Here is an 18,985-nt window from a genome sequence, read left to right as displayed (position 1 = left end):
TCACCATGTTGGCCAGGCTGGTCTTGAACTCTTGACCTCAGGCGATCCACCCCCCCCCTTAGCCTACCAAAGTGTTAGAGTTATAGGAGTGAGCTACCGCACCCAACTGCGTAATGTTTTTATGATTTTAAAATCACGAGTTTCTATTTTTTTTTTCAGTGGAACCATAAAACTGTTTATTACAAGCATTTCTTATATTTTGTAATGTTTAAGAGCATGGACTCGGGGGATCAATCCTCTGGGTAAATCTTAGTGTCATGATACTCAATAGTTGTATGACCTTGTGCAGGTTACTTAACTTCTCTGTCCCTCAGTTCTTTCATCTTTCAAATGGTAATACTTGTACCTGTCTTACATAGTTACTGAATATACTATGTAATGGATAGAGATTAGGATAAGACAGCAAAAAATATATGCAAACACACACTTGTTACCTGTGTGCATATATTATATCTACTTAAGTTTTATTTTAAATAAGGAACTTGTGATAATTGTTTCCTTTTTGTAATTAGGAGGTATTATATGTTCCTATCATGATTTTTGAGCCTGTGGTTCCGAAACCAGTGTTTCTAAATGTTTTTTCTTTTCACACCATGTATTCATAGTGTTTTTCAGTGGTAGTCATGTTGACATCCTGAGTCGTACAGTTCTTGTTTGGGACTGTCTTTCACATTATAGAATGTTTGTATTTGCCTTCCCTTCCTCCTACATTAAATATCAGCTCTGACCAATAATTATGACAACCATAAATACGATTGCACATTTTCAAATATCCTCTAGAAGAATAGAACTATCTTTTGTTGGGAGCCACGTGTTCATTCAAATTGTAATGGTACTACCATAGATTAGTTTGGAGTTCTCCTCCTCCTCCCCACTCCTCCCTCTTTTCTTCTTTTTCTTTTTTTTTTTTTTTTTTTTTTTTTTTTTTTTTTTTTTTTTTTTTTTTTTTTTGAGACGGAGTCTCGCTCTGTCGCCCGGGCTGGAGTGCAGTGGCCGGATCTCAGCTCACTGCAAGCTCCGCCTCCCGGGTTTACGCCATTCTCCTGCCTCAGCCTCCCGAGTAGCTGGGACTACAGGCGCCCGCCACCTCGCCCGGCTAGTTTTTTTGTATTTTTTAGTAGAGACGGGGTTTCACCATGTTAGCCAGGATGGTCTCGATCTTCTGACCTCGTGATCCGCCCGTCTCGGCCTCCCAAAGCGCTGGGATTACAGGCTTGAGCCACCGCGCCCGGCCTTCTTTTTCTTATTTCTTCTTCTTCTTCTTGTTTTTTTTTTTTTTGGCATAACAACCAACAATAGGGAACACTGCTTTTTTCACAACTCTGCGTAATAAATGTGTGTTGAAATATCCAGGGTGAGATCTGTTGAGCTAAATTACTGACATTATCAGAGTGATTTAAAATTTTTTGGAGAGTTTTGATTTTAGAAGACATAAAACCCTGGGCTCTGTCCTGGCTTTATTGAAGCAAAATAGTGGTGTATTAGTCCTGAGATTGGGTAATTTATAAAGAAAAGAGTTTTCATTGACTCACGGTTCTGCAGGCTGTGCAGGAAACATAGTGGCTTCTGCTTCTGCGGAGGCCTCGGAAAGCTTCCAATCATGGCAGAAAGCAAAGAGGGAGTGCGGCACCTCACATGGTGGGAGCAGGAGCAAGAGAGTGAGGGAGAGGTGCTGCACATTTTTAAACAACTGGATCTTGTGAGAACTCGTTCAGTGTCACGAGAACAGCACCAAAGGGGATGGTGTTAAACCATTCGTGAGAAATCCACCTTCATGATCCGACCATCTCCCACCAGGCTCCACCTACAACACTGGAGATTACAATTGACATGAGATTTGGTGGGTACACATATCCAAATCATACCAATTGGATTTGTGGTATGGGAGTAAATGTGTCTATATTTTGGAAAATCTCCCTTAGTAAGAATGACCATTGCTTGAATGATTTCTTTGAGCTTAACTATCAACAACTCCTTTTCTTGTAGGTGATAGAAATTGAAGATGCTTCACCCACCAAGTGTCCAATAACAACCAAGTTGGTTTTAGATGAAGATGAAGAAACCAAAGAACCTTTAGTACAGGTTCATAGAAATATGGTTATCAAATTGAAACCCCATCAAGTAGATGGTAAGAAACTATTAGATGATTCCATAATTTTTAGTTAAATTTTACCAATATTTGGATGTGAGGCAGCTGCCTTACATCCTGCTAAGTGCTGGAGGTAAATCGTTGATTGGGGCGGGTAATCCACAATCCCCCTGCCTTTATGGAGCTCATAAACAAATGAGGAAGAAAAAAATTGGGTGATTGCAAACACAATGAGTGTTATAAAAAGGGAGAGAAGTGCTACTTAAAAATGGGTAGATACAGCCAAGTGGGTTTCACCTAGTTAGCAAAGATTGGCCTAAGGGCAGCTAGGGGTTAGGAAGAGCTGTAGCTAGCTAAAAGCCTGTTTTAGAAATGCTATTTCAGCCATTTTCAGGTATTTTTAAAATAATATTCCTACATTTGTATTAGAACAATACCAAACTGTTCCTACCCTCTGCTTTATTAGAGTTGAATCAGTAAGTCAGTTTTGAGTGTTTATGTGAATTAATTAGTAAGGGAGGTTCTGTAGTTCCTACTTTTTGAGTTGCTAGTCCCCTTTCTTTCTCAATGTTTACTATTGAATAAAGGAAAAGATGGTGAAATTATCTCCTGGGTTTTTTTTTTCCTGATTAACTCAATAAACTCAAAAGTATTTTTGATAGGAAGCCATTCTCTCTTTGGATAAAGTTGTTCTGTTTTTACAAAAATTATTATTATTATTTTTTGAGATGGAGTCTTACTCTGTCACTCAGGCTACAGTACAGTGGTACTATAACAGCTCACTGCAATCTCTGCCTCCTGGCCGCAAGTGATTCTCCCAACTCAGCCTCCTGAGTAGCTGGGACTGCAGGTGCACACCACCACCACACCTAGCTAATTTAGTAGAGAGAGGGTTTCACCTTGTTGGCCAGGCTGGTCTCCATCTCCTGACCTCAAGTGATCTACCTGCCTCGGCCTCCCAAAGTGCTTGGATTATAGGCATGAGCTACTGTGCCCAGCCACGTTTCTCTTTTAGAATATTCTTATGTTTCTTTGAACCATCTCAGGGAATAGAGAACATCTGCTGTGGATAGCTTAGAGAGGATGAAGGAAAGTCCCCTTGTCCTATATTTGTGTTAACTTGTTTCTGGTTTACTTTGGTGGGAAAAAATCCCATTTACGTCTAAGAAATTCTTTAGCTAAGGGGTTTTTTAATGTTGTTTCTTAGAAGTTTTGGTTATGTTTTTGATGTGTTTATATAAAGGAAGTTTTTAACTTGGACCTTTACATTTAACTTAATGAAGCTGTTATTTTTAGGTGTTCAGTTTATGTGGGATTGCTGCTGTGAGTCTGTGAAAAAAACAAAGAAATCTCCAGGTTCAGGATGCATTCTTGCCCACTGTATGGGCCTTGGTAAGACTTTACAGGTAAGAGCTGAAGAATATGAAGGTATCCTGTTTTTGTGGATTCATTAATATATATTGGATTCTATTATGTTTCAGGCACAGTCGTAGGGGCTGAAGATAAAGCAGTGAACAAGAATAACAAGATCTGTCTCCAAGGAGCTTATATTCTAGTGGAGGAGAGAGCTGCTAATCAAATAAGAAATATGTACTTTCAGAAAATCAATGTTAAGGGAGGATATTGAGTTAGGAAAGGCATCTTTTAGGAGGTAATGTTTGAGCAGAGGTCCTAATGAAGCGAGGCTGTGGGGTTTCAGGTATGACCAACAACTGCAAAGATTCTAAGGTAGAAATTAACTTTTTTATTTTTTTGCAACTTTTAACGGTTTATGATGTTAAAGTAGTAGTGAGAAAAGTAAAGTATGATGTAAAGTATCTTTTACTATTAAAATTACTGCATTTCCAAATGGCAGGAGTTGTAACAGAGATGTAAAATTGGTGAATGTATTTGTACTTTTAAACTATAAAGTAATTATAGATTTAATGGGTCAGAACACATTAAAGTGGAAAAATACTATGTAACATGATTTTCTTCTAAATGAGCCATGGTATTTTCTCAAAGACTATAGGGACATTCTGTGGAGACCTAGGACTTAGTATTGGTACGGGATCATTTTATACTATTCACATTGCTCATAGAATCATGGAGCTTTAGAGTTGGAAGAGCCTGATACATCATCTATTTGAACTTCTGCATTTTACTATCTCTTTCCTTCTGCCTTGCCTGGTTTGGAAATTCTGGCAGTTTGGTTGGTTGCTTTATTGTTTAAAGCAAAACAAAGCTATAACGTTGTAAGATTGCTTAATTTATTACTTTTTTTGTGGATATTTACGAAAGTAACAATCTGTTTTCTTATAGGTGGTAAGTTTTCTTCATACAGTTCTTTTGTGTGACAAACTGGATTTCAGCACGGCGTTAGTGGTTTGTCCTCTTAATACTGCTTTGAATTGGATGAATGAATTTGAGAAGTGGCAAGAGGGATTAAAAGATGATGAGAAGCTTGAGGTAACTTATTTTAATTTTTTTTTTTTTTTTTTTTGGAGACGGAGTCTCGCTGTGTCGCCCAGGCTGGAGTGCAGTAGCCGGATCTCAGCTCACTGCAAGCTCCGCCTCCCGGGTTTACGCCATTCTCCTGCCTCAGCCTCCCGAGTAGCTGGGACTACAGGCGCCCGCCACGTCGCCCGGCTAGTTTTTTTTGTTTTGTTTTGTTTTTTTTTTTTTTTTGAGAAGGAGTCTCGCTCTGTCACCCAGGCTGGAGTGCAGTGGCCAGATCTCAGCTCACTGCAAACTCCGCCTCCTGGGTTCACGCCATTCTCCTGCCTCAGCCTCCCGAGTAGCTGGGACTACAGGCGCCCGCCACCTCGCCCAGCTAGTTTTTTGTATTTTTTAGTAGAGACGGGGTTTCACCGTGTTAGCCAGGATGGTCTCGATCTCCTGACCTCGTGATCCGCCCGTCTCGGCCTCCCAAAGTGCTGGGATTACAGGCTTGAGCCACCGCGCCCGGCCTAGTTTTTTGTATTTTTTAGTAGAGACGGGGTTTCACTGTGTTAGCCAGGATGGTCTCGATCTCCTGACCTCGTGATCCGCCCGTCTCGGCCTCCCAAAGTGCTGGGATTACAGGCTTGAGCCACCGCGCCCGGCCTTAAATGTTTTCTATTATTAAAATAGTCACATGAAATTCATATCGTAAACTGTTTTTAATTACCAGTGATGCATATTTCAATGGGAATATTTAGTATTCACATGTTTTTAGTAGCTACTTAAAAAAATCTTTATTTCCCCATGAAAGGTTTCTGAATTAGCAACTGTGAAACGTCCTCAGGAGAGAAGCTACATGCTGCAGAGGTGGCAAGAAGATGGTGGTGTTATGATCATAGGCTATGAGATGTATAGAAATCTTGCTCAAGGAAGGAATGTGAAGAGTCGGAAACTTAAAGAAATATTTAACAAAGCTTTGGTTGATCCAGGTAAGGTATTAATAGAGAGTGACATAAAGAAGCAAGTTGAATCAAAGATGTGTTTATATTTTATTTAACAAATACTAATTGCACCACTACTAAGTATCTGGTCTTTATTTTGGTTATCCTTCAGGTTTTTGCCTTTTAAAAAATTCTTAGCATTTCAATAAGATAAAATCACCCTTAATGTCGCCAGCTGTTAAGAATTTATTTGCTGAGTCTGAAAGTGTTTAGGGTTTTAGGGGATACCTTGTAAACACTTAAAAATGCATCAGATGCCTGTGTTGCAATCAAAGATTCTTCCAGCTTTCCAAATACTAGGTGATAACAAGAGCTCTCTCCATGTCCTGAAAACAGTTTGTGTCTTTCCAAACTTCATATCATTAGAAGAATTGCTGCTTGCTTATCTCCTTTTAAGGGGCCATCGGTATGAAAGGTTAGTATTTTCAATACTGTCTATCCTTATGTGATAGTAATCTGATGTGAGAGCCAGATGTTGATATATTTGACACTTGGAAAAGCAACACATTGTACTGTCTGCAAAACTAAAAATAATTTTTAATCTACGATTATTAATTTGTGCAATTTTTTCTTCATATGTTTATCTTGTCATATTACTGTAAGACACTATTAAGGTTTTATTTTTGTTGAGAAAGTCTGGGTAATTGTCATTGTCAAAGTGATAGTAATCTTTAGAATCCATGGCTTTGCCTCTTTTTTAAAGATAATAAGGTAGTTAATACATAGCAAAATAACTGCCATCACAAATCTAAGGCCTAATAATAAGTTTATCTTTTTCCCACGATTAAAATAGGTGTCTAAAAATCCTGTGGCTGGGTTATTGTTGAAAAATTATAAGCTAGTGTCTAGTATCACTGTAGCAGATTTTTTCCACAAGATTTCCTTGAAATTGTTTAATACAACAATTTCAGGTGCTTAGTGTACTTATTTGTTCATGAAAAAATGAAAAAAAAAAGAAATTAAAGCTTCTAACACGAAGGGTAACACTTGTCATTGCCATATTTTATCATTTAGTGACATTTAAAAAAAAATTTTGGCTGGGCATAGTGGTGCACGCCTATAGTCCCATCTACTCGGGAGGCTGAGGCAGAAGAATCGCTCAAACCTGGGAGCTGGAGGTTCCAGTGAGCCAAGATCGTGCCACTGCTCTCCCATCTGGGTGAAAGAGCAAGACTCCATCTAAAAAAAAAAGAAAAAAAACTTTTTATTTTGGAATAATTTTCTGTTTACATGAAAGTTGAAAAGGTAGTGCAGAGAGTTCCCATATACCCTACATCTGGTTCCTCCATTGTTAACATCTTACGTTGCCATGGTAGATTTTTCAAAACTAAGAAATTGACACATTATTGACACATTATTATTAATAACTTGAACTGCATTTGTATTGCACCAGTTTTTCTATCCGGGGTACTACATTGTATTTAGCTATCGTGTCTCTAACAGTCTTCTGGTCTATGAGAGTTTCTCAATCTTTATTTTTTCATTATCTTATCAGCCTTAAGGAGGACCGTCTAGGTAGATATCCTGTAGAGTGTTTACTAATCTGAATTTATAGTTTTTCTTGTGATTAGACTGAGATTAGACTGAGGTTTTGAAAGAATATACCAGAGGTGACATACCCTTTTGTCACATCATATCTCATATCGGGGGTACATGATAAGCACATGCTGTCACTGATGATGTTAATTTTCATCACTTGGTTAGGGTAGAGTTTGTCAGGTTTCTCTCCTGTAGAGCTGCTACTTTTACCTGTCCCTCATCTGTTCATTGGAATCCAATCACTCAGTCTAGCCCACCTGAATGCGAGGATGGCAGAAATTAAGCTCCATCTCCTATAGTGGGTAGTATCTACACATCAAATTTGGATTTTTTAAAGAAAAATTTATCTTTTCTCACCCATTTATTTTAGCCTTTGATTTATATAATTATATACTCATCTATTTTTAGTTTGTGCATTGGACTATAAACCATTACTACATTTTTTTTTTGCTCAAATTATTTTACTTTGGCCATTGGGAGCTTTTTTTAAGGTTAGGTCCTCTACCCTTTGATATGTCCCTATCCTTTTGGCTTTGAGCACTTTGTTACTTTCTGGCATTACAGGATGCTCCAGGTTCATGTTATATTGTCCTGGCCCCAGAGTCAGCCATTTTTTGAAGACACCATGGTTCCTTTTATTGAAAATTGACATTTACAAATGTAAACACACCCATATAATTTGCAAATATATCCTTCCATTCTGTGAGTTGTCTTTTTACTTTTTTATATAATCTTTTTAGTACTAATCTTTAAAATTTTGATTACATTTAATTTACCTATTTTTTCTTTTGTTGCTTTTGCATTTAATGCATATCCACGTATTTATTGCTTAATCAAAGGTCATGAATTTTTTCACCTGTTTTCTTATTTTATAATTCTAGCTCTTGTATTTATGTTTATGATCTATTTTCAGTTTATTTTTGTATATGGTATGAGGTAGGAGTCCAACTTCATTTTTTGCATTTTGATATCCAGTTGTTCTAACACCATTTGTTGAAAAGACTATTCTTTCTTCATTGAAGAGTCTTGACACCATTATTGAAAATCAATTGACCATAGATGTATGTGTCTATTTCTAGGCTGTCAATACTATTTTATTGATCTATATGTCTGTCTTCATGCCAGTGTGACATTGTTTTAATTACTGTAGCTTTGTGGTAAGCTTTGCAATCAGGAAGAAGTCCTACAGCTTTATTTTTCTGTCTCAAGGTTGTTTTGCTATTTGAGGTTCCTTGAAATTTCATATGAATTTGATGATTGGCTTTTAATTTCCTCAAAGAAGCTAGCTGGGATTCTGTTAGATATTACATTGAATCTGTAGATTAATTTGAGGAATATTGCCATCTTAACAATATTAAATCTTCCCCTCCATGAACATCTAATTTCTTTCCATTTGTTTAGATCTTTAATTTCTTTTAGTAATGAAATTTTATTTAGGTCTTTTAATTTCTTTAGTGTACAAGTCTTGGACTTACTTTCTTAAATTTGTTCCTAAATATTTTATTCTTTTTGAGCCTATTGGAAATGAAATTGTTTTAATTTTATTTTCAGATAGTTCTTTGTTAGTATATAGCAATACAACAGATTTTTGTATACTGATTCTGTATCCTGCAATTTAACTGAGTCCATTTAGAAGTTCTAATAGTTGTGTGTGTGTGTGTGTGTGTGTGTGTGTGTGTGTATGCACGCGATTTAGGGTTTTCTATTAAGAAAATCATACAATCGATGAGTAGAAATAGTTTTACTTTTTCCTTTCCAATATGAATATGTTTAACTTCTTTTCCTTGCATAATTGCCCTTCTTAGAAATTTCCATACAATGTTGAACGTAAGTGGTGAGAGCAGTTGGTTGTCATGTTTTTTATCTCAGGGAAAGCTTTCAGTTCTCCACCATTAAGTATGACATTAGCTGTGGATTTTTAATAGGTGTCTTTTATCAGGTTGAGTAAGTTATATTTTTTGTTTGTTTTGATAATTAAAAAAATAAATATCTAGATTACCCTTGTTAAAACTTAAGCGGGGCTGGTTTCTCCATTAGGTTTTATTGGAAGTTCTTCAGGAAACTGAAGCTCTACTTTTATTTTCCTTTCCAGAGTATATATGAGTATTAGAGATAGTTCCTCTGCCGTAACTGGGTAACCATCTACAACAAGAATCTTCTAATATCCATCGTGTATAACATGGAATATATTAAAACTGTAGTAAGTTTTAAGGTTTAGTGGTAGTATTTAGATATAATTTTCTTTGCCACCGAAGTCTAAAGTGTCAGGATCTGTTTAGTGGTAGTATTTAGATATAATTTTCTTTGCCACTGAAGTCTAAAGTGTCAGGATCTGTTAAGTACTTCTAAATTTATTAGAAGGGATCTGTTAAGTATAACACTTAATTTTCCAGTACATGTTTTCCATTTTCTGCCCAATTTATTTTCTCTGATTTGGAACAAATTAGTGGTAGTGAAGAATCATATAAATGAAGCAGAGTATGTGAAGACTGAAGTTTGGGTATAATGTCAAAGAAAAGTCTAAATTGAAGTTCAAGATGGAAGCAAAATGTCAGAACCAGACAGTTTTGGGTATGAGATTCTTAAGGATGAGCTGAGGTCGTAAACTTAAAAGGTAGGCTATTAGATCAGAAGCCTGGAAAATTGGGAGTATGTTTTAGGATTGGAAACAGTATTTAGAGCTGACCATAGTTAAGAGAGTAGTGTTCATCTTTGAACTTAGCTGCTCTGGTTATCTATTGCTACATAACAATTATCCCAAGCCTTAGTAGCTTAAAGTGACAAGAATCAGCTGGGTGCAATGGCTCACACCTGTAATACCAGTACTTTGGGAGGCCAAGGCAGGAAGATTGCTTGAGGCTGGGAGTTTGAGGCCAGCCTGGGCAACATAGTGAGACCTGATAGCTACAAAAAAAAATAAAAGAATTAACTAGGTGTGGTGGCACACACCTGTAGTCTCAGCTATTCAGGAAACTGACATGGGATGATTGCTTGAGTCCAGGAGTTCAAGGAAGCAGTGAACTATGATCACCGAGATCGTAATCATCACGGCGTGTGAGACCCAGTTTCTTGAACAAGAAAGTGACAACATTTTGTTACCTTTCCTATTTCTACTGGATCAGGGATTTAATAGAGGTTTACTTGGACAGTTCTAAACATTTTATCAACTTTTCTCTTTATGGTTTTTTATGTAAAAAATTCACCAATAGGTGGCAATGTAACACTGAAAAAGAATTTACATTTAACTATAATAGTATGTGACAAAACCATTATTTGACCTTTCTTCCCTAATTTACCATTTGTTTTGAGGCATATTTTTCTACTTAATGTACTTAAACTGATCTGGTGGAGTTTTCTAATTCACATTACTGTTTTTAGAAGAATGTTCCACATTTTGTAGCTTGAGAGGACATAATTTTTATGTGTATGTGTGAATGTGCATATGCACAATATTAATTCAAGGTACTCTTTGCTTTAAGCAATAAGATAGATCTATGTAATTTTATAAAATAATGACAGGTTTCCATAGGGTATTGAAGCATCTTAAGTTAACATAGTCTTTTAGTCACACTTGAATTTTTGAACAGAAGAAATTATCTTCAAGTCTTTCTCTAAATTCCTGTTCTTCTGCTCCCCAGAGCCTCATGACTGCCATTCCCCCTGTAGTTTCTGTATAAATATTTCTAAGTGTAGGTATTTTGAAACCCTCCTATCTGATATATATATGTCATTGTTTGAGAATGAAGTTTTCTAGAAAGTATAAAAGGTAACTAAAACATTTCATTTTATGTATGTATGTATGTATGTATGTATGTATGTATGTATGTATTTAGGGGGCAGGGAGATGGGGATCTCATTCTGTTACTCAGGCTGGAGTGCAGTAGCATGATTATAGCTCACTGTAGCTTCAAATCCTGGGCCCAAGTGATCCTCCCAGTTCAGTCTTCTGAGGAGCTAAGACTACAGGAGTGTGCCGCCATGCCCAACTAAAAAAATTTTTTTTTTTTTTGGTAGAGACAGTGTCTTACTGTGTTGTCCAGGCTGGTCTTGAACTTCTGACAACACCCAGATAATTATTTGGAGATGAGGATCTCACTGTGTTACCCAGGCTGGTCTCGAACTCCTGACACACAACTAATTTTTTGGAGATGAGGGTCTTGTTATGTTGCTCAGTTTGATCTTGGTCTCCTGGCCTCAAGCAATCCTTCTGCCTCATCCTCCTGAGTAGTAGCTGGCATTACAGGTGTGAACCACTACGGCCAGCTAAAACTTACTCTTTTCAAACATTAAAAATACTTATTTGTAATTTTTTATGTTAGTAAATGTTATATACATTCCTATCTTATAATAATTCATATTCTATTTAATATGATGAATAACATGTTTGATACATGAATAACAATTTAACTTTTTCATTGACCGAGGGTTATTAATGAGTGCATTTACATTTATTTTATTTATTTATTTATTTATTTATTTATTTATTTATTTATTTATTTATTTATTTTTTGAGGCAGAGTCTCGCTCTGTCGCCCAGGCTGGAGTTCAGTGGCGCGATCTTGGCTCACTGCAAGCTCCGCCTCCCGGGTTCACGCCATTCTCCTGCCTCAGCCTCCTGAGTAGCTGGGACTACAGTCGCCCGCCACCACACCCAGCTAATTTTTTTTTTAATTTTTCGTAGAGACGGGGTTTCACTGTGTTAGCCAGGATGGTCTCAATCTCCTGACCTCATGATCCGCCCGTCTCGGCCTCCCAAAGTGCTGGGATTACAGGTGTGAGCCACCGCACCCGGCCTACTTTTATTCTTAATTCTTCTAGTTCTTCAGATATCCTTACTAACAATAGGGCTACCACTCTCCTTCCATTGCCATGCTAACAAATAGTTCTTTTAAGTTAAAGAAATTATAAAAGTAATATATATCCTTAAGCAAAATAAAAACAGAAGAAAATGTTGTATATTGAAAAGTAAAAGTTCCCTACCTCCTAGTCCCATTATTGTTTCATTTACATCCTTATAGGAATTTTTTGTGCTTACAGAAGCATGTACTTGGTATTGCAACATTTAGGTGGTCCCCAAAGCCACCCTCAGGCTTAGTAACTCATAAGGAGGACTCACAGAACTCAGAAAATCCATTAGACTCATGGTTATGGTTTATTATGGCAATAATATACAAATAGGATCATAATATAGACAACTATTCTGTAACATACTCCTTTTTATTTAATAATATATTTGTCATATCTTTCAAGGTTTGCACATAGAGATATACATCTTTTTTTCAGATTATTATTTATTTTGTTTTTCTATAAGTTATTGGGGAACAGGTGGTATTTGGTTACATGAGTAGGTTCTTTAGTGGTGATTGGTGCATCTATCACCTGAGCAGTATATACTACACCATATATGTTGTCTTTTATCCCTCGCCCTCCTCCCAATCTTACCCCCAAGTCCCCAAAGTCCATTGTGTCATTCTTATGCCTTTGTGTCCTCATAGCCTAGCTCCCACATATCAGTGAGAACATTTGATGTTTACTTTTCCGTTCCTGAGTTACTTCACTTAGAATAATAGTCCCAAGTCTCATCCAGGTAATTGCAAATGCTGTTAATTCATTCCTTTTTATGGCTGAGTAGTATTCCATCGTATATATATGCCACAATTTCTTTATCCACTCATTGATTGATGGGCATTTGGGCTGGTTCCACAATTTTGCAGTTGTGAATTGCGCTGCTATAAACAGGCATGTGCAAGTATCTTTTTCGAATAATGACTTCTTTTCCTCTGGGTAGATACCCAGTAGTGGGATTGCTGGATCAAATGGCAGTTCTACTTTTAGTTCTTTAAGGAATCTTCACACTGTTTTCCATAGTGGCTGTACTAGTTTACATTCCTACCAGCAGTGTATAAGTGTTCCTGATCGCTGCATCCACACCAACATCTATTGTTTTTCGATTATGGCCATGCTTGCAGGAGTAAGGTGGTATCACATTGTGGTTTTGATTTGCGTTTCCCTGATCATTAGTAATGTTGAACATTTTTTCATATGTTTGTTGGCTATTTGTATATCTTCTTTTGAGAATTGTCTATTCATGTTCTTAGCCCACTTTGTGATGGGATTGTTTGTTTTTTTCTTACTGATTTGTTTGAGTTCGCAGATGTATAGATGGTGAAGATTTTCTCCCACTCGGTGGGTTGTCTGTTTACTCTGCTGACTGTTCCTTTTGCTATGCAAAAGCTCTTTAGTTTAATTAGGTCCCAGCTATTTATGTTTGTTTTTATTGCATTTGCTTTTGGGTTCTTGATCAGGAAATCCTTGCCTAAGCCAATGTCTAGAAGGGTTTTTCTAATGCTATCTTCTAGAATTTTTATAGTTTCAGGTCTTAGGTTTAAGTCCTTAATCCATCATGAGTTGATTTTTGTATAAGGTGAGAGATGAGGATGCAGTTTAATTCTCCTACATGTGGGTAGGCAATTATCCCAGCACCATTTGTTGAAAAGGGTAGCTTTTCTCCCACTTTATGTTTTTCTTTGCTTTGTCGAAGATTAGTTGGCTGTAAGATTTGGGTTTATTTCTAGGTTCTCTATTCTATTCCATTGGCCTGTGTGCCTATTTTTATACCAGTACCAAGCTATTTTGGTGACTGTGGTCTTTCAGAATAGTTTGAAATCAGGTAGTGTGATGCCTCCAGATTTGTTTTTTTGTTTTTTTGTTTTTTTTGCTTAGTCTTGCTTTGGCTATGTGGGTTCTTTTTTGGTTCCGTATGAATTTTAGAATTGTTTTTTCTAACTCTGTGAAGAATGATGGTGGTATTTTGATGGTGATTGCATTGAATGTGTAGATTGCTTTTGGCAATATGGTCATTTTCACAATATTGATTCTACCCATTCATGAGCATGGGACGTGTTTCCATTTGTTTGTGTCGTCTGTGATTGCTTTCAGCAGTGTTTTGTAGTTTTCCTTGTAGAGAGGTCTTTTGAATCCTTTGTTAGGTATATTCCTATCTTATTTATTTATGTATATATGTATGTATGTATGTATGTATGCAGCTATTGTAAAAGGGGTTGAGTTCTTAATTTGATTCTCTAGTTGGTTGCTGTTGGTGTATAGAAGAGCTACTGATATGTGTACATTAATCTTGTATCTGGAAACTTTGCTGAATTCCTTTATCAGTTCTAAGAGCTTTGTGGAGGAGTCTTTAGGGTTTTCAAGGTAAATGATTATATCATCAACGAACAGTGACGGTTTGACTTCCTCTTTACTGATTTGGATTCTGTTTATTGCTCTGGCTGGGACTTCCAGTACTATCTTGAAGAGGAGTGGTGAGGGCAGGCATCCTTGTCTTGTTTCTGTTCTCAGAGGGAATGCTTTCAGCTTTTCCCCATTTAGTATTATGTTGGCTGTGGGTTTGTCATAGATGGCTTTTATTACATTAAGGTGTGTCCCTTGTATGTCAATTTTGCTGAGGGTTTTAATCATATAGGGATGCTGGATTTTTTCGAGTGCTTTTTCTGCATCTATTGAGATGATCATGTGATTTTTTGTTTTTAATTCTGTTTATGTGGTGTATCACATTTATTTACTCGGATATGTTAAACCATCCCTGCATCCCTGATACGAAACCCACTTGATCATGGTGGATTATCTTTTTGGTATGTTGTTGGATTCAGCTAGCTAATATTTTTCTTAAGGATTTTAGCATCTATGTTCATCGAGGATTTTGGTCTGTAGTTTTCTTTTTTGGTTGTGATCTTTCCTGGTTTTGCTATTAGGGTGATACTGGCTTCATAGAATGAATTAGGGAGGGTTACTTCTTTCTCTATCTTGTGGGATAGTGTCAAAAGGATTGGTACCAATGCTTTGACTGTCTGGTAGAATTCTACTGTGACTTGGTCTTGTCCTGGACTCTTTTTTTTGAGACGGAGTTCACTCTTGTTGCCCAGACTGGAGTGCAATGGCACGATCTCGGCTCACCGCAACCTCCGCCTCCTGGGTTCAAGCGCTTCTCTTGCCTCAGCCTCCCGAGTAGCTGGGATTACAGGCATGCACCACCACGCCCAGCTAATTTTGTATTTTTAGTAGAGACGGGGTTTCTCCATGTTGGTCAGGCTGGTCTCGAACTCCCGACCTCAGATGATCCACCCACCTCAGTCTCCCAAAGTGCTGGGATTACAGGCCGGAGCCACCACGCCCGACCTGGACTTTTTTTTGTTGGTAATTTTTAAATTGCCATTTCAATCTCTCTGCTTGTTACTGGTCTGTTCAGGGTATCTAATTCTTCCTGATTTAAGCTAGGAGGGTTGTATTTTTTCCCGGAATTTATCCATCTCTTGTAGGTTTTCTAGTTTATGTGCGTAAAGGTATTCATAATAGCCTTGAATGATCTTTTATATTTCAGTGGTGTCAGTTGTAATATCTCCTGTTTCGTTTCTCAGTGACTTTATTTGGATTTTCTGTCTTCTTTTCTTGGTTAATCTTGCTAATAGTATATCAATTTTATTTATCTTTTCAAGGAACTAGCTTTTTGTTTCATTTATTTTTTGTATTTTTTTGTTTTGTTTTGTTTCCATTTCATTTAGTACTGCTCTGGTCTTGGTTATTTCCTTTCTTCTGCTGAATTTGGGTTTGGTTTGTTTTTGTTTCTCTAGTTCCTAGTGACCTTACATGGTCTGTTTGTGCTGTTTCGGACTTTTTGAGGTAGGCATTCAGGGCTATGAACTTTCCTCTTAGCAGTGCCTTAGCTGTATCCCAGAGGTTTTGATAGGTTGTGTCATTATTGTATTCAGGTCGAAGAATTTTTAAATTTCCATCTTGATTTTGTTTTTGACCCACTGCTCATTCCAGAGCAGGTTATTTTCCATGTGTTTGCGTGGTTTTGAAGGTTCCTTTTGGAGTTTATTTACAGTTTTATTCCACTGTGACCTGAGAGAATGTTTGCTATAATTTCAGTTTTCTTAAATTTATTGAGGCTTGTTTTATGGCCTATCATATGGTCTGTCTTGGAGAAATTTCCATGGGCTCTTGGATAGACTGTGTATTCTGCAGTTGTTGGATGAAATGTTCAGTATATATCTGTTAAGTCCATTTGTTCCAGGGTATAGTTTAAATCCTTTGTTTCTTTGTTGACTTTCAGTCTTGATGACCTGTCTAGTGCTGTCAGTGGAGTACTGAAACCACACCCCCCCCCCATTATTGTGTTGCTTTTTATCTGATTTCTTAGGCCTATTAGTAATTGTTTTGTAAATTTTGGAGGTCCAGTGTTAGTTGCATATATGTTTAAGATTGTGATCTTTTCCTGTTGGACCAGGCCTTTTACCATTATATAATATCCCTCTTTGTCTCTTTTAATCACTGTTGCTTTTAAGTTTGTTTCATCTGATATAAGAATAACTACCCCTGCTCGCTTTTGGTGTCCATTTTCATTAAATGTCTTTTCCCACCCCTTTACTTTAAGTTTATGTGAGTCCTTATGTGTTAGGTGAGTCTCCTGAAGACAGCAGATAGTTGTTTGGTGAGTTCTTATGCATTTTGGATCTTTTATTTATTTATTTATTTATTTATTTATTTATTTATTTATTATTTTTTGAGACAGAGTCTTGTTCTGTAGCCAGGCTGGAGTGCAGTGGCGATCTTGGTTCACTGCAACCTCTGACTCCCGGGTCAGGCGATTCTCTTGCCTCAGCCTCCCGAGTAGCTGGTATTACAGGTGCGTGCCACCACGCCCAGCTAATTTTTGTATTTTTAGTAGAGACAGAGTTTCACCATGTTGGCCAGGATGGTCTCGATCTCCTGACCTCGTGATCTGCCGCCCAAAGTGCTGGGATTACAGGCATGAGCCACCGCACCCGGAGGTTCTGAATCTTTTAAGTGGAGCATTTAGGCTATTTACATTCCATGTTAGTATGGAAATGTGAGCTACCATTGCATTCATTATGCGTCTTGTTGCCTGCATACTTTGGGTTTTTCATTTTGCTTTTTGTTTTGGTTTTTTAACTTGTATTTTTGTTTTATAGGTCCTGTGTGATTTATGCTTTAAAGAGGTTCTGTTTTGATGTGTTTCTAGCATTTGTTCCAGAATTTTGAGCTCCTTTTAGCAGTTCTTGTAGTGGTGGCTTGGTAATGGCAAATTCTCTCATTTGTTTGTCTGAAAATGACTGTATCTTTCCTTCATATGTGAGGCTTAGTTTTGCTGGATACAAAATTCTCAGCTGATAATTGTTTTGTTTGAAGTGAATGAAAATAGGACCCCAATCCCTTCTAGCTTGCAGGGGTTTCTGCTGAGAAATATGCTATTAATCTGATAGGTTTTCCTTTATAGGTTACCTGGTGCTTCTGTCTCACAGCTCTTAAGATTCTTTCCTTCGCCTTAACTTTGGATAACCTGATGACAGTGTGCCTAGGCGAAGATATTTTTGCGATGAATTTCTCACGTGTTCTTTGCGCTTCTTGTATATGCATGTCTAGGTCTCTAGCAAGGCCAGGGAAGTTTTCCTTGATTATTCCCCCAAATATATTTTCCAAGTTTTTAGAATTGTCTTCTTCCTCAGGAACACTGATTATTCTTAGGTTTGGTCGTTTAACATAATCCCAGACTTCTTAGAGGCTTTGTTTGTATTTTCTTATTCTTTTTTCTTTGTCTTTGTTGGATTGGGTTAATTTGAAGATCTTGTCTTCGAGCTCTGAATTTCTTTCTTCCACTTGATCAGTTCTATTGCTGAGATTTTCCAGAGCATTTTGCATTTCTAAAAGTGTGTCCAGTGTTTCCTGAATTTTTGATTGTTTTTTCTTTATGCTATCTGTTTCCTTGAATATTTCTCCCTTCACTTCTTGTATCATGTTTTGAATTTTCTTGCATTGGGTTTTGCCTTTCTCTGGTCCCTCCCTGATTAGCTTAATAACTAATGTCCTGAATTCTTTTTCAGGTAAATCAGGGATTTCTTCTTGGTTTGGATCCATTGCTGGTGAACTAGTGTGATTTTAGTGGGGTGTTGACGGGCCTTGTTTTGTCATATGACTAGGGTTGGTTTTCTGGTTCCTTCCCATTTGGGTAGGCTCTGGCAGAGGGAAGGTCTAGGGCTGAAGCCTGTTGTTCAGATTGTTTTGTCCCACAGGGTATTCCCTAGATATAGTACTTTCCCCCTTTTCCTGTGGATGTGGCTTCCAGTGATTGTTGTCTCTCTTCTGGGTCTAGCCACCCATCGAGTCCACCCGGCTCCAGGCTGGTACTGGGGTTTGTCTGCACAGAGTCCTGTAATATCAACCGTATATGGGTCTGTCAGGCATGGATACTAGCGCCTGAACTGGTGGAGGTGGCGCAGGATGCAATGGACTCTCCATGCCGGTCCTTGGCTTTGCTGGTTTAATACTCTGTTTTTGTGCTGGTTGGCTTATGGCCAGGAGGTGGCGCTTTCCAGAATGCATCAGCTGTAGTAGTGTGGGTGGTGGGCGGGGCCCTAGAACTCCAAAGAGTATTTGTTCTTTGTTTTCTGCTATAAGGGTGATTAGGGAAGGACCATCAGGGGGGGTCGGGGATAGGCGTGTCTGAGCTCAGCCTCTTGTTGGGTGGGTCTTGCTGTGGCTGCTGTGGGGGATGGGGTGAGATTCCCAGGTCACTGGAGTTGTGTACCTAGAAGGATTATGGTTGCCTCTGCTGAGTCATGCAGTTTGTCAGGGAAGTGGAGGGAAAGCCAGAAGTCACAGGCCTCACCCACCTTCCACGCCAACTGAAAGGCTGGAAGGCTGGTCTAGTCTCACTCCCACCATGCACCGCCTCCCCGCCCCGCCCCACCCCGCCCCACCCCACCCCACCCCACCCCCCAAACAGCCCAGAGTGTGTTTCCTGGGGGAGGGCGAGTCTGCCTTGAAAACTTGCCAGAGGTTTTCCACCTCCAAGTTGCAAAAGAAAGGGCTTTAGTTCATCCCCCACCTGTGAAGTCTG

At 38.1% G+C, this 18,985-nt stretch overlaps 1 protein-coding gene across 10 annotated transcripts in view; it reads left to right on the top strand.

The window, feature by feature from the left end:
- Positions 1–18,985, top strand: part of ATRX (ATRX chromatin remodeler) — a 309,323-nt gene that overhangs the window by 145,350 nt on the left and 144,988 nt on the right. For all 10 annotated transcript variants that reach the window (XM_030933744.1, XM_030933747.1, XM_030933752.1 and 7 more), the window contains 4 exons: positions 1,987–2,128; positions 3,386–3,495; positions 4,391–4,537; positions 5,322–5,499. In XM_030933744.1, the coding sequence (XP_030789604.1) occupies positions 1,987–2,128; positions 3,386–3,495; positions 4,391–4,537; positions 5,322–5,499 (577 nt within the window). The remainder of the gene's footprint in view (positions 1–1,986; positions 2,129–3,385; positions 3,496–4,390; positions 4,538–5,321; positions 5,500–18,985) is intronic.

Source organism: Rhinopithecus roxellana, chromosome 7, assembly GCF_007565055.1.
Source record: "Rhinopithecus roxellana isolate Shanxi Qingling chromosome 7, ASM756505v1, whole genome shotgun sequence".
NCBI classification, from domain to species: domain Eukaryota; kingdom Metazoa; phylum Chordata; class Mammalia; order Primates; family Cercopithecidae; genus Rhinopithecus; species Rhinopithecus roxellana.
Note: the sequence above shows the minus strand (reverse complement) of the source record. Positions and strands in the feature narration are given on the sequence as shown.